General features: G+C 42.7%; 1 protein-coding gene across 1 annotated transcript in view; it reads left to right on the top strand.

Annotated features, from left to right (window-relative positions):
* The first annotated feature begins 466 nt into the window (after window positions 1-466).
* The window catches only part of LOC103349044 (antigen WC1.1), a 31,432-nt gene continuing 18,237 nt past the window's right edge, over window positions 467-13,661 (top strand). Inside the window, exons 1-4 of the mRNA XM_089303319.1 lie at window positions 467-479; window positions 548-670; window positions 11,115-11,420; window positions 11,515-11,832. Coding sequence (XP_089159445.1) covers window positions 467-479; window positions 548-670; window positions 11,115-11,420; window positions 11,515-11,832 — 760 coding nt within the window. The remainder of the gene's footprint in view (window positions 480-547; window positions 671-11,114; window positions 11,421-11,514; window positions 11,833-13,661) is intronic.

The following is a 13,661-nucleotide window of genomic DNA, read 5'->3' on the forward strand; positions in this document are numbered from 1 at the left end:
CACAGGGTAGGGATTCTGACATTTCCAGTATACTTTTCTCAATTTAAGCAGAATTCTACAAATCAGCAGGTTAACTCTGATAGAACCTATGTAATTGCTTTTATTTGAGAATACTCACTACATTATTTTCAGTTTAATTTCACAACTTTCTTGTCAGCCTTACTAATCCTCTGGCCACCATTACTTCTGTTGAAAAGCAGACCCAACTGTTGCCCTGGTACAATGATTTCATGTCTGATCCAGCAGGTGCTACAGCCTGAAAGTAGAGTGCTACCCACTGCTTGGTTTAAAGGATCAGAAAATCCTTCTCATTCTCTGTTTAAATGCAACCACTGACATGATTCTCTCTCCTCAGAGAGCCCACAGCTCCGCCTGGTGGAAGGGAATAGTCGCTGTTCTGGAAGAGTGGAGATCCTTTACCGGGGCCTCTGGGGCACTGTCTGTGATGACTACTGGGACTGGGAGGATGCCCAAGTGGTGTGCAGACAACTGGGCTGTGGAGTAGCCCTTGAAGCCACATATGCTGCTCACTTTGGAGAGGGAACAGGGCACATCTGGCTGGATGATCTTGGTTGCACAGGAAATGAGTCTCATGTGTGGAAGTGCTCTTCCCGAGGCTGGGGGAAGCACAACTGCTATCACTGGGAGGATTCAGGAGTCATCTGCTCAGGTACGGTCAATGTATTGTCCACTAGCTGGGAGAAAGGAAGTTTCCAGGCGAGTTGGTGTCTCATTTCCAGGGGACTAGAAGATGGATGACATGGAGAACACTGAGAGATCTACCCAGAGACTCTGAGTGCTGAAAGTAGCTATGGATTATGGACTTCATTTAATTCACTCTTATAAGTCTCAACTGTTTTTTCTATCCTTTCCTGGTGGTCTTACCTCACAAGATAGAATATTCTGGTAAAATCCTAATCCAAAGCAAATTTCATAATTTGGGGGGTTTTATTTACTTTTCGTAGGAGTGAAACATCTGCAAATCACCACACACACTCCTCTTATGACAGTGCACCTGTCAGAGGAAGAGCCAAGAAAGACACAGTAATTTCCTTGGTTGAATTGTTTCTATATAGAGTGAGAGAATATAGGTGAATTTCTACAAAATTACAAGTCTTGTTTGCAGATTCAGATATATGTATCCATAGCTCTTTGGCTGAAAGGATCAGAGAATTGTGTATAAAATGCTCTCAGTCTTGGGTTTTCCTTCTATCATTCCTAGAAAATATTTTCTGTATATTTTGCTTTCAAAGCTGTATCTACATAAACTCAATTTTTAGAGGGACACTTAGCTACCTGCTGACAGGTTACTACTGAATACAACAAACTATTAATGTGTATGTATCATGGTAAGATATTACACTCATACAGTTTATACCTGATGGCATTAGTGATACAAGAGAAGTGCATACAGAGGGTATTTGTAAGATTGAGAGGATCCACTAAGGATCCAGGTGTGGTGTGAAGAATGCCATGTGTTCATTTATGTAAATTCTGTACAGCTAGTTGTAGGAAAGGAGAACAATAAATTCTAAGACTGGAGGGGGCCAGCACAGTGGCTCACTTGGCTAATCCTCCACCTGCGGTGCCGGCACCCTGGGTTCTAGTCCCAGTTGGGGCACCAGGTACTAGTCCTGGTTGCTCCTCTTCCAGTCCAGCTCTCTACTGTGGCCCGGGAAGGCAGCGGAGGATGGCCCAAGTGCTTGGGTCTCTGCACCCGCATGGGAGACCGGGAGGAAGTACCGGGCTCCTGGCTTCAGATTGGCACAGCGCCAGCCATGGCGGCCATTAGTGGAGTTAACCAACGGAAGGAAGACCTTTCTCTCTGTCTCTCCCTCACTGTCTATAACTGTACCTGTCAAAAAAAAAAAAAAAAAGATTGGAGGGGTTGACGCTGGGCGTAGCAGGTAAAGCCGCCGCCTGCAGTGCTGGCATCCCTTGTGGGTGCTGGTTCAAGTCCCAGCTGCTCTTCTTCTGATCCGGCTCTCTGCTATATTCTGGAAAGCATTAGAAGGTGGCCCAAGTCCCTGGGAGCCTGCACCTGTATGGGAGACCCAGAAGAAGCTTCTGGCTCCTGGCTTTGGATCAGCTTAGCTCTGGCCGTTGCAGCCATCTTGTGAATGAACCAGCGGATGGAAGTCCTCTCTCTCGACCACTATTTCTCTCTGCCTCTGCCTCTCTGTAACTCTGCTTTTCAAATAAATAAATAAATCTTTTAAAAAATAACTGGAGGGCCACTGCTATGGCGTATCAAGTTAAGCTGCCATCTGCAGTGCTGGCATCCCATAGGGGCACTGGTTCAAATCCCAGCTGCTCCACTTCCAATCCAGCTCCCTGCTAGTGCACCTGGGAAAGCAGTGGAAGATGGCCCAAGTGCTTCGTCCCCTGCACCCACGTGGGAGACCTGTATGACGGCCCTGGCTCCTGGCTTTTGAATGGCCCAACTTCAACCACTGCAGCCATTTGGGAAGTGAACCAGCAAATGAAAGACTTTGTCTCCCTCTCCCTCTCCCTGTCCCTCTCTGTAACTCTACCTTTCAAATAAATAAAATCTTTTTAAAGAAAAACTATAAAACTGGATCAAGGTTAAGTATTTAGAGGTCAGAATGGTGAAGAGAGCATCCTAGTGGTCTCATATACTTTTCAAATGGCTTAAAACTGTCTATTTGTTTATCTCTCCACTAGAAGCAGGGTCCCAGAAAAACAAGAACCCTGTTTCTTGTGATTTATATCCCCAGCCCCTATGAAAACTTCTGGAGTTTTCAACTCTGAAACTCTGAAAAGATGTCCGTAGTTTGATTAAAACAACCCAGAAGTAGATGCTCAATATCACCTTCAAATATCTGTCTCCTGTCTACAAAGCTGAAAGTTCAGGTGTGTGCCTTTGAAGCCTCCTGTCATCCCTTTTTCATCATTTCCCAATCAGAGGCTACTTTTGCCTGCTTCTGGCCCTCCAGGGATCTCTCTCTTTGCCCCTCGCTGTACCTCGATGGGAAGGTCGTGCAGACCATCTCTTGGTTTTCAAAGGTGATTGGGAAAGCCCAAGGGTAGAGTGCAAGTTTGGTCTTCAAGGAAGATACCTTGGTCTTTGTGGATCTCTGAGTGGCCAAATAGCACATCTAAAGGAGACATTTCCAGAACCTTGGGCAACAAAATGCTCTGTTGCAAACAGCACAATGGAAGCCTGGAGTGATAGATGAGGAACCAGACGGATACAGAGGTGAGGTACGTGGTCAGGACGCTGAAAGCTAGTTGGATGGATACATGTGAGTCACAGCTTCCGGCAGGATAGAGGAAATCTTAGTTATAGGGGAAGAAATAAAGGTGTGAAATAGATGAACAGTGGTGAAAAGCAACCTGATCGTGCTTACTTTCTCTCTTGCCTGAGCAAAATGGCAGAGTTGATTGTAAGGAAGACAAATTTTATGACTTTCCTACTAACCTAAAATTTTCAGCTGTCATCTAACGTGGCTCTACTTTTTCATATTGATTAAAGTCGTTCACTTGTGTGATGTAACAGAAATCCTTTCATTGACCTGTGATTTAGAAAAGCATTTTTTGGGGGATGGGTAAAAGAATACATTATTGTCTCACAGTTCTGGCGTCACTTGCTCTACCCAGATTCTGTCTTCACACATAAAACAAGGACCTAGAGCTTGATGGGGCGGGCATTTAGCACAGCAGTTAATTAAGTCACCACTTGGGATACCCACAACACATGCCTACTCCACTTCCAATCCAGATTCTTGTTAACATACACCTTGGGAGGCAACAGAGGATAGCTCAAGTACTTGGATCCCTGCCATCCGCATGGGAGACCCAGGTTTTTCAAAATATAAATGTGATTTTCTTTTCTCTGTGTGCATTTCTGCACCTGATGTGTCTGCTTATCTCTCAACCACTAGTCTGACATGGAAGTGACAGCAGAAACCTCAGGGTGTATCTTCAAGAAACAGGTTTTTCAAACATCTGTCAGATGAGAGTCACGTACTGAGAGCCTGGGGCCTTCTGTGAGGAGCCACGTTGTCAGATGAGTCCTGAGATGCCTCACTCTCTGACAAAGACGATCCCTGGTGAGAAACAGGAGCTCCCTCCACTGTTGGACCAGGCTGAGGTCTGTCAGTGAAGTGCTGCTTCCGTGGGAATCTTCCACAATCAGCTGAGCCTGCTGCCTCCCATCCGTCTGGCACAGGAATGTCCACTGCACCCTCCCAGGTGGATCTGCATTCACTACCCACTTCCCCACCCTGTCTCATCACAGGGGCTGTGACTCTGTCTCCAGGGGCAAGTGAGGCGGGAGAAGCAGTGTCATTTAACAACCAACCATCCTCAGCAGTCAGGATCACCACTGGTGGCCTGATGGACACCAGACTGGGGGTGGAACTAATTTATTATTTTTAAAACCATCCCTAAACTCTCCAACACCATAAACATAAACATCTATTTGTCCTAATGATTTAAAGCACTCTTTTTTTAATACTAAATTACTATGTGTCTTTTGTCTACATTTATATTCAGCTCTATTCCATTCTCAGTCTATTACTACATAAGAATATAATCCTTTTTTAATATATTTAATATCTCATATATATCTCTTCACATCAATCTTCAGTGAGAGACAATTTAAACATTTATTTTTCCTGGTACAATTTTAAATTCCATGGAAAATGAAATAAAATTAATAATAATTTGGATGCTGGTCTGTATTTTATTAAATAAAACTGAAAAATTTAACATCTGTTAAATAAAACTGAAAAAATTAATCTCTCCATTGTAAAAGTAAGATCTTTGAAAATCTTTAAAGAAATATTACAGTTGCATTTATATAGATTCCATATAGTTCCTGTTAAATTTGTTTTCATAGATTGAGTAGATCCATGCAATTTTATCTTCATTTGGGGAGTCACCTCTCATGATGTGCACTGTGTCTAGATATGTGCACATTCATACTAATCCACTCTCACTGGTCACTGTGGTAAGCCCCTAAAGCAGATGGGGACAATAGGAGTCCTTGCCCAAAATCAGTTCTCTTCTTGTGAATGAAAGCAACATTCCCACATCTGCAGTCTCAGCTGCATGGAAAGAGCCTTTCTAAAGAACAAAGGCAAATGGAAAAGAGTAGCCATTAAAAAAATGTGCAGGGAAAATTCCAGAAGCATTTGGTTCCCATTCCTTAGGCTTTCCCTTTGGAAGTTCATCCTTTCCTGAAGCTGTACCAGCCTTGTGAATCAAATCTATTTGAGTTACATTTCTGTCATTTGTAAATAAGAGTCCTTGTTGGGCCTGACACTGTAGTATAACGAGTTGAGCCATAGTCTGCAGCACCAGCATCCCGTATGGGCACAGGTTTGGATCCCAGCTGCTCCACTTCTGATCTGGCTCCATGCTGGTGTGCCTGGGAAGGCAGCAGAGGATGGTCAGGGTGCTTGGGCCCCTCCACCCATGTGGGAAACCCAGATGAGGTTCCTGGCCTCTGGCTCTAGCCTGACCAGCCCTGGTCATTGGGGCCATTGGGGGGAATGAACCAGTGGAAAAAAACCTCTCTCTCTCTCTCTCTCTCTCTCTCTCCAGCTCTTGTTGTAACTCTGATTTTCAAATAGATAAATAAAAATCTTAAAACAAAAAGAATCCTTGCTAACATACCCAACATTGTGTGTGTGTGTGTGTGTGTGTGTGTGTATATATATTGACAGGCAGAGTGGACAGTGAGAGAGAGAGACAGAGAGGAAGGTCTTCCTTTTGCTGTTGGTTCACCCTCCAATAGCCACCACGGCTGGCGCGCTGCGGCAGGCGCACCGCGCTGATCCGAAGGCAGGAGCCAGGCGCTTCTCTTGGTCTCCCATGGGGTGCAGGGCCCAAGCACTTGGGCCATCCTCCACTGCCTTCCCAGGCCACAGCAGAGAGCTGGCCTGGAAGAGGGGCAACTGGGACAGAATCCAGCGCCGCGACCGGGACTAGAACCCGGTGTGCCGGCGCCGCCAGGTGGAGGATCAGCCTATTGAGCCGCGGCGTCGGCCACAACATTGTATATTACATTTAACATTTTGTATCTCAACAAAAGCCTCTCAGACAGTGAGTTTTCAAGAAGTTTGTGGAAATTGGAAGTAAAATATGTTTATTTGGGTGAAAAAATAGGAATCCATGTAGAGTTTTTACATAATATGCATTTTTTATAAACTTTTTGAAGATCTCTTATATGGACAGATTTCCGAATTTTTGGCACCAACATACTTATTTTTTATTCCATTTTCCATAAGCTTTTATAAAAAGTAGTCTCTAAAACAGCCTCTTTTAAGTTTTATTTGTTTATTTATTTATTTGAAAAGCAAAGAAATTGACAGGGGGAGCTATTCCATCTGCTAGTTCACTCCCCAGTTGCCCACAACAGCCAGAACTGGACCAGGCAGAAGAAGCCCAGAAGGCCAGCGCTGCGGCTCAATAGGCTAATCCTCCACCTAGCGGCGCCGGCACACCAGGTTCTAGTCCCAGTTGGGGTGCCGGATTCTGTCCCGGTTGCCCCTCTTCCAGGCCAGCTCACTGCTGTGGCCCAGGAGTGCAGTGGAGGATGGCCCAAGTACTTGGGCCCTGCACCCCATGGGAGACCAGGAGAAGCACCTGGCTCCTGCCTTCGGATCAGCGTGGTGTGCCGGCCGCAGCGCACCGGCTATGGCAGCAATTGGAGGGTGAACCAACGGCAAAGGAAGACCTTTCTCTCTGTCTCTCTCTCTCACTGTCCACTCTGCCTGTTAAAAAAAGAAAAAGAAGAAGAAGAAGAAGAAGAAGAAGAAGAAGAAGCAGCCCAGAACTCAATCTGAGTCTCCAACATGAGTATAAGCGACCCAGATACTTGAACCATTATCTGTTGCCTCCCAGGGTGCTCATTAACGGGAATCAGGATGTCAAGCAGAAGTGAGAATCAATCCCAGGCACTCTTGTATGGATGTGGGCATCCCAAGGGGCAGATTAACCCACTGCGACTTCAGTGAACTTTTTCAGGAACCCTTGGATTATGTCTTAAAACTCAGGGAAGCAACATCTGTTAAAACGCTGCTTATACCCAGAGAGGACATATGCCAATTGTTTCAGCAGACCACCATAAATGGCCAATCCAGGCACAGCATGACCAAATTAGGGCTTTCAGATTAACCTCAAACTGTGATATATATTCCATTCTCCAGGATTCTAGAAGGAAAAAAGGGCTGCCTTGATCAAAGTATAGATAAATTTGCGATCATATAGTAGAGTCCTAGATGAAGCAAACATACTTTTCAAACATCAGGACTTCTATAATCTGTGATTGTAAATAGTGCAGAAAAATAAGTATAAAATGGAACTATTCATGAATATATTAGCAGGCTTCAAAAGGTTCATGTAAAATGTGCATTATGTCTTCATTGCATGTTTCCATGAACTTTTTGTAGTCCCCTCATATTCTTGCATAAGCAAACACAGGCATCATAACAAATAGTAAAGGGCTGACTTTTTTTAAAGAATTATTTATTTACTTATTTGAAAGTCAGAGTTACACAGAGGGAGCGTCAGAGAGAAAGAGATCTTCTATATGCTGGTTCACTCCCCAGGTGGCCAAGGTTGGGTCAGGTCAAAGCTGGAAGACAGGAGCTTCATCCAGGTCTCCCATGTTGGATGCTGGGACCCAATTACTTGGGCCATCTTCTGCTGCTTTTCCCAAGCCATTAACAGGAAGCAGGTTCAGAAAGAGAGGAGTCGGGGACTGGTGTTAATCCTGGTTAATCCTCCACCTGCGGCATCGGCATCCCATATAGGCACCGGTTCTAGTCCTGGCTACTCCTCTTCCTATCCAGCTCTCTGTTATGGCCTGGAAAAGTAGTAGAAGATGGCCCAAGTCCTGGGCCTCTGCACCCATGTGGGAGACTGGGAAGAAGCGCCTGGCTCCTAGCTTCGGACTGGCACAGCTCCAGCCGTTGCAGCCATTTGGAGAGTGAACCAACGGAAGGAAGGCCTTTCTCTCTGTCTCTCCCTCTCACTGTCTGTTACTCTAACTCTCAAATAAAATAAATAAAATATTTTAAAAAAATAAAGACGAAGAAAAAGTGGAGGAGCCGGTACTCAAATCTGTGCCCATATGGGATGTTGGCATTGCAGGCTGTGGCTTTACCCTATATGCCACAGCTCCAGCCCCAGTGTCAACAGTATTTACTTCAGCCATCTGGGAATGGAGAAGATATAGGAAAAATATTTTGTCTCTTGATTCCTATAAACAACTGTGCTATGGTTTAGGTGTCTCGAAGTTTCATGTGCTAGAAATTTGGTCTCCAGTGTGATGACATTGAGAGACGGTAGATCCTTTAAGAGGTGGGGTCTAGTGAGGGGTTATTAGGTCACAAGAACACCAACATGGAAGAGTTTAATGCTAATTTCTCTGAGTGAATTAGTTCTCACAAGAGTAAGCTGTTACAAAGCAAGGCCGTCCCATGCACTTGCTCCCTTCTGCGTGTATTTCCTTTCTGTTTCTCCATCATGCTGTGATGCAGCCAGAGATGCTCTTGCTGAAACAGTACATATGCTATTGAGCCTCTGTAACTCTAAGCTAAGTAAACCTCTCTTCTTTGTACATTCTGCAACTTCAGGTTTTTTATAGCAACAGAAAGCAAGCAAAACACTAGACATCGTACTAAAAATATTTTTTAAAACAAAAAAAAACTACAATATCAAGATAACCTTTTTCACTGAAGACCTAGGTAGATCATGATAAAGCTCATCTTGTGGAATCAGGTGGTCTTGGTTTGTAGAACAATGTCACCAGAACCAGAATCACTCCCAGACTTTGTACTGTTTATGCTTCATTGCATGCAACAGACTCTTCCATCCACAGGAAGAATAGAGATTGCCTCTGTATTGAGCTGGGACATTCCTAAATTATGTATTTTTTAAAAATCCATTCCAAGTCTATTTCATAATGCAATACCTAGAACATATAAAATGCTCAATAGTTTTCAAGATCAGTGGAAGAGTTCCTGAAGTGACAGCAATGCTGCTGCTCAGGCCACACCAGGATTTCTGTCCAACACACTGCCTGACACTCGGCCAATGTCCCGAGAACATTCACTATGTCAGTGTTGCTCATCTCTGCCTTCTCAGGCAGCATTGATCTGTGAATTTAAGAACTGCATTGCATGATCTATTTCTTTCTCAGAAATTCTTCCCATTTTCATCCATAGAGACTATGCAAAAGCTCCTTTATATGTTCTGTATTTTGTTGGATATAGGTATTTAAGACTTCAATACCATTATAACAGTTCAACTGGAGGGCACTGCAACTAGATATTCCAGTAGATTCTCTCCAACAGAGAACACAGATAGTGCTATTCCACACTACCAGTCTTCTTGAAAGCTAGAAACGTACTGCTCACAATTTTAAAAATGAAAGAAAACACTTAGATGAAAGCAAGTTTGGTAACCTAATTAAGCCAGAGGATCTGGCCCTCAATGATGGTGCCAGTTCTAACCTGTCATGTGGATATGGAATGGAGTGGACACTGGAGTACATAAGGAATGAAACATGGCTGTGTTCACCCACAGAGCCCATAGCCACCCCAGTTTCTGTTCTGGCTGGGGGTGGGGAGGATGATCATTATTATATAGAATCCTGGCCAATGATTCAGTGGCTGATTCTTATATCAATACAGATCTCATATTCTTAAAGCCTTGAAAGATCAGCTTTTTCAGTTTGGAATTTTTGTATCAAAGAACTATGCGTTCTAGCTTCCCAGGTAAGGGGCATTATCATCATTCCAATCTAATTATAATATAAATCCACATGACCTTGTAGAAACACTTTAAGAATACAGACTACATGTTGATGCATCAGGGAATGAGAGAAATAGGAGTGTCTAATTAAAATGTCTGAAGTAACTGTTTTAATATAATAGATTAAGGTTCTTGCTGTTCTTCCACATCTTGAAGGTTTACTTTGAAAACAAAAATTTACGGAATGTGCTTTCCTTTTGAGAAAGGCAATCCCTATTTATTGGAGAAAGACAAATCCATATCTATTTTTCAGATGCATCTCCAAATCTCTGAACCTACATTTAAAATAACTTCATCTTTTTCACTTATTTTCTCATAGTGTCTTCAAGTTCTATTTAATGATAACATAAGGCTTCAAAAAAAAGTTGATCAACATGCTTAAACCTCAATTACATCTGATTCAGCTTCTAAATATTTATTCTGTATTCTGTAATGGGAAGTATGATGTAAAGAACCTTGATTACTTTGATCATTATAACTTGGTTTCTACCCCCATTTTTTTTTCCTATAGCTAAATAGGAAGTAAATATAAATTGTGAGATTTTTACATTCATTTTTTCCATTCATTAACAAGTGTTAACTTACATGGCATCTGGGTATAAAATAGCAAAAATAAGATAAGTATAAATTTGCCTTCATTGAGTTCACATTCAGTGGATAGGTATAGAGCTTATAAATGGACATAGATAATTAACATCCTTTTTTAAATATTTATTTTATTTATTTGAAAGACAGAATTATAGAGAGAGGTAGAGACAGAGAGAGAAGTCTTACATTCTCTGGTTCACTCACCAGACGGCCGCAACAGCTGGAACTGTGCCGATCCGAAGCCAGGAGCTTCTTCCAGGTTTCCCACATTGGTGCAGAGACCCAAGGACTTGGGCCATCTTCTACTGCTTTCCCAGGCCATAGCAGAGAGCTGGATTGGAAGAGGAGCAGCTGGGACTAGAACTGGCACCCATATGGGATGCTGGCACTTTAGGCCAGGGCTTTAACTCGCTGAGCCATAGCACCAGCCCTGATGTTCTTTTAATACATAAGAGAATATATACTTATGAAAGCATTGCATATGTAAGTTAATTTTTAAAAAAGAATGTATATATAGTTTTCTTGGATCTAGCTATTCTAACTCTGTAAATTCTTTCTGAATTTGTCTTCAGAAACTTGGTTATTCAAGTTTGATTTTGACACCAGCTATTGAATCATTTCCCCATACTCCATCCCTTGGAAAAGCAAAGCTTTCACACCGTTGTCTGTGACATGCTGTTTCCAAATTGCCAGCCAGGACCATGAACACTCACTGAATTTATTTTTTTCCTCCTTAGGATTTGTGCATCTGATTGGAGGAGGTGGACCTTGCTCTGGGCAAGTGGAAGTGAATTCTGAAGGACACTGGACTCCAGTTTCTAGTGGAAACATAACGCTCCCCACTGCCCAGGTCATCTGTGTGGAGCTGGGGTGTGGCAAGGCTGTATCTGTCCTGGGGGACATGGCCTTCAGAGACGCTGAAAGTCGGGTCTGGGCTGAAGAGTTCCAATGTGAGGGGGATGAGCCTGGACTCTGGTTCTGTCCCAGAGTATCCTGTCCTGGAGGCCATTGTCGTAACAGAGCTGTGCAAGTTGTCTGTTCAGGTGAGACTCGTGGAAGGACTTTCACCTCCCTGCACACTCTGTTGGGAGAAGAAAAACAACAAGATGTTGCTGAACTCTTTTCTTCTCCTACCAGGTTACACTGATGTCCGGCTCCTGAAAAATGGTACCTCTCACTGTGAGGGACAAGTGGAGGTGAATATCTCTGGAGACTGGACAGCGCTATGTGCCTCCCACTGGAGTATGGCCAATGCCAATGTTGTTTGTCATCAGCTTGGCTGTGGAGTCGCCATTTCAACACCAAAAGGAGCGTACTTTGTGGAAAGAGGTGATCAAATCTTGAAAGACCAATTCCATTGCTCAGGGGCTGAGTCCTTCTTGTGGAATTGCCCTGTGACGGCCCTGGGCAATCCTGACTGCGCCCACGGAAACACAGCCTCTGTGATCTGCTCAGGTAAGAGAGAGAGGTGAGGGCTAGTGTCACTCAGGACACACCTTGAGTGAGATGTTTCCAAGGGCAGAGTGTGGAAAACTGAATTCAAAAAGGAGACATTCTACAGTGAATTATTCATTCATCTTTCCAGTCAGGTCAACAAGTGTTAAGGTGAATAGTTTTTAATAAATGTCATTATTTAATTGCTATCCATAGAGAGTAATGTCTAAGCCATGAGTGTACAGCTCTGTCAAGTACCCCAGTTCAGATCAACAAAGTGGTCATGAGCAGGACCCAAAAGTCACCTACTCCTCCCGCCAATCACTATGCCCAAAATCTTGTCAAATATTGACCTTTATATAAAAATCACATAGTATGTTCTCTTTTTTGTCTTTGATTAAACATTAATGTTGGGATTCATTCATGTTTTATTTATAGCAAGACCTCATTCTTTCTTTATTCTTGTAGAATATTCCATTGAATGATCACACGACATGTGTTGCTCCACTCAACAGATGGTGCAGATTTGAGCTGTTTCCAGTTCTTGACAGATAATGACACTAAAACTAATAATGATACTACAAATTACCATGGCAATGATTTCTGTCCAATAAGTATGAATTTGTCTTGTGTCTTTAACCTTTAACCCTCTTTTCACTCCATTAATGGAATGGTGTTCCTTGATGAGTTGAGCTCTTAATCTTTTATTTTAAAAGTTCAGCAGACATACAATTGTATGATTTATGGAATGAGTTTCAATAAAATGGAATTTTAATCAACCACAACTCACCAACTTTATCCTATATAGGTAGTGTTCTTATATCCTTTTTAAAAGAACTTTGCTGGGCCGGCGCTGTGGTTCACTTGGTTAATCCTCTGCCTGAGGCGCCAGTATCCCATATGGGCACCAGGTTCTAGTCCCGGTTGCTCCTCTTCCAGTCGAGCTCTCTGCTGTGGCCCAGGAAGGCAGTGGAGGATGGCCCAAGTGCTTGGGTCCCTGCACCCGCATGGGAGACCAGGAAGAAGCACCTGGCTCCTGGCTTCAGATCGGCGCAGTGCACCAGCCATAGCGGCCATTTTGGGGAGTGAACCAACAGAGGGAAGACCCTGTCTCTCTCTTTCACTGTCTACAACTCTACCTGTCAAATAAAAAAAAGGAGTTTGCCTTCTTCAAGCTCATAAAAATATTCTCCAAAATCTCTTAAGCAATTTTAATTGCTATTCTTTTGCATATGATTATATAACCCTCTGGGAGTGTAAGATGTGAGATGGGGCATAGTTTCCTATTATGATATAGATATTCAATTGATTCAGAATCCTTTCTGAAAAGTCTCTTCCCCAGAGGAGTGCTACCTTTGTCATAAAGAGACTCCATGGGTGCCTGAGACTATGGTAATTTTCCTTAAAGGAGTTACTGTAAAGGACCTGCTCTACTTTGTTGCTTTTCTTACCAAGTGTGTTGGTCATTCTTGGTATTTCCATATAAACTTTAGAACAAGTTTTCTATTTTTTAACCAAAAATTACATAATGGTATCAAATCTTGATTGAGATGAGATTTAATCCATATACTAATTTGGAGGTAATTGACTGACAATACAATTCATTTAATTGATCTATCTATGAATTTAGATCTTTAGTGTATCTGAGAAGTTTTACACATCTTTGACTAGGTTTTCTCCTATGTATTTTGTGGTTTTGATGTAATTAGTATTTCTTTCAGTGAAACTGTCCTGAGAGTGAATTTTCTCTAATTTCCTTTCATCTTTTTTGGAGGTAGGTATTTTCATAATTTGAGAATTACAGAAAATGTTCTTTTTCTTTTTAAAGATTCCATTTATTTATTTGAGAG

Source organism: Oryctolagus cuniculus, chromosome 9 (genome assembly GCF_051225735.1).
Source record: "Oryctolagus cuniculus isolate XC-2025 breed Fujian yellow rabbit chromosome 9, ASM5122573v1, whole genome shotgun sequence".
NCBI classification, from domain to species: domain Eukaryota; kingdom Metazoa; phylum Chordata; class Mammalia; order Lagomorpha; family Leporidae; genus Oryctolagus; species Oryctolagus cuniculus.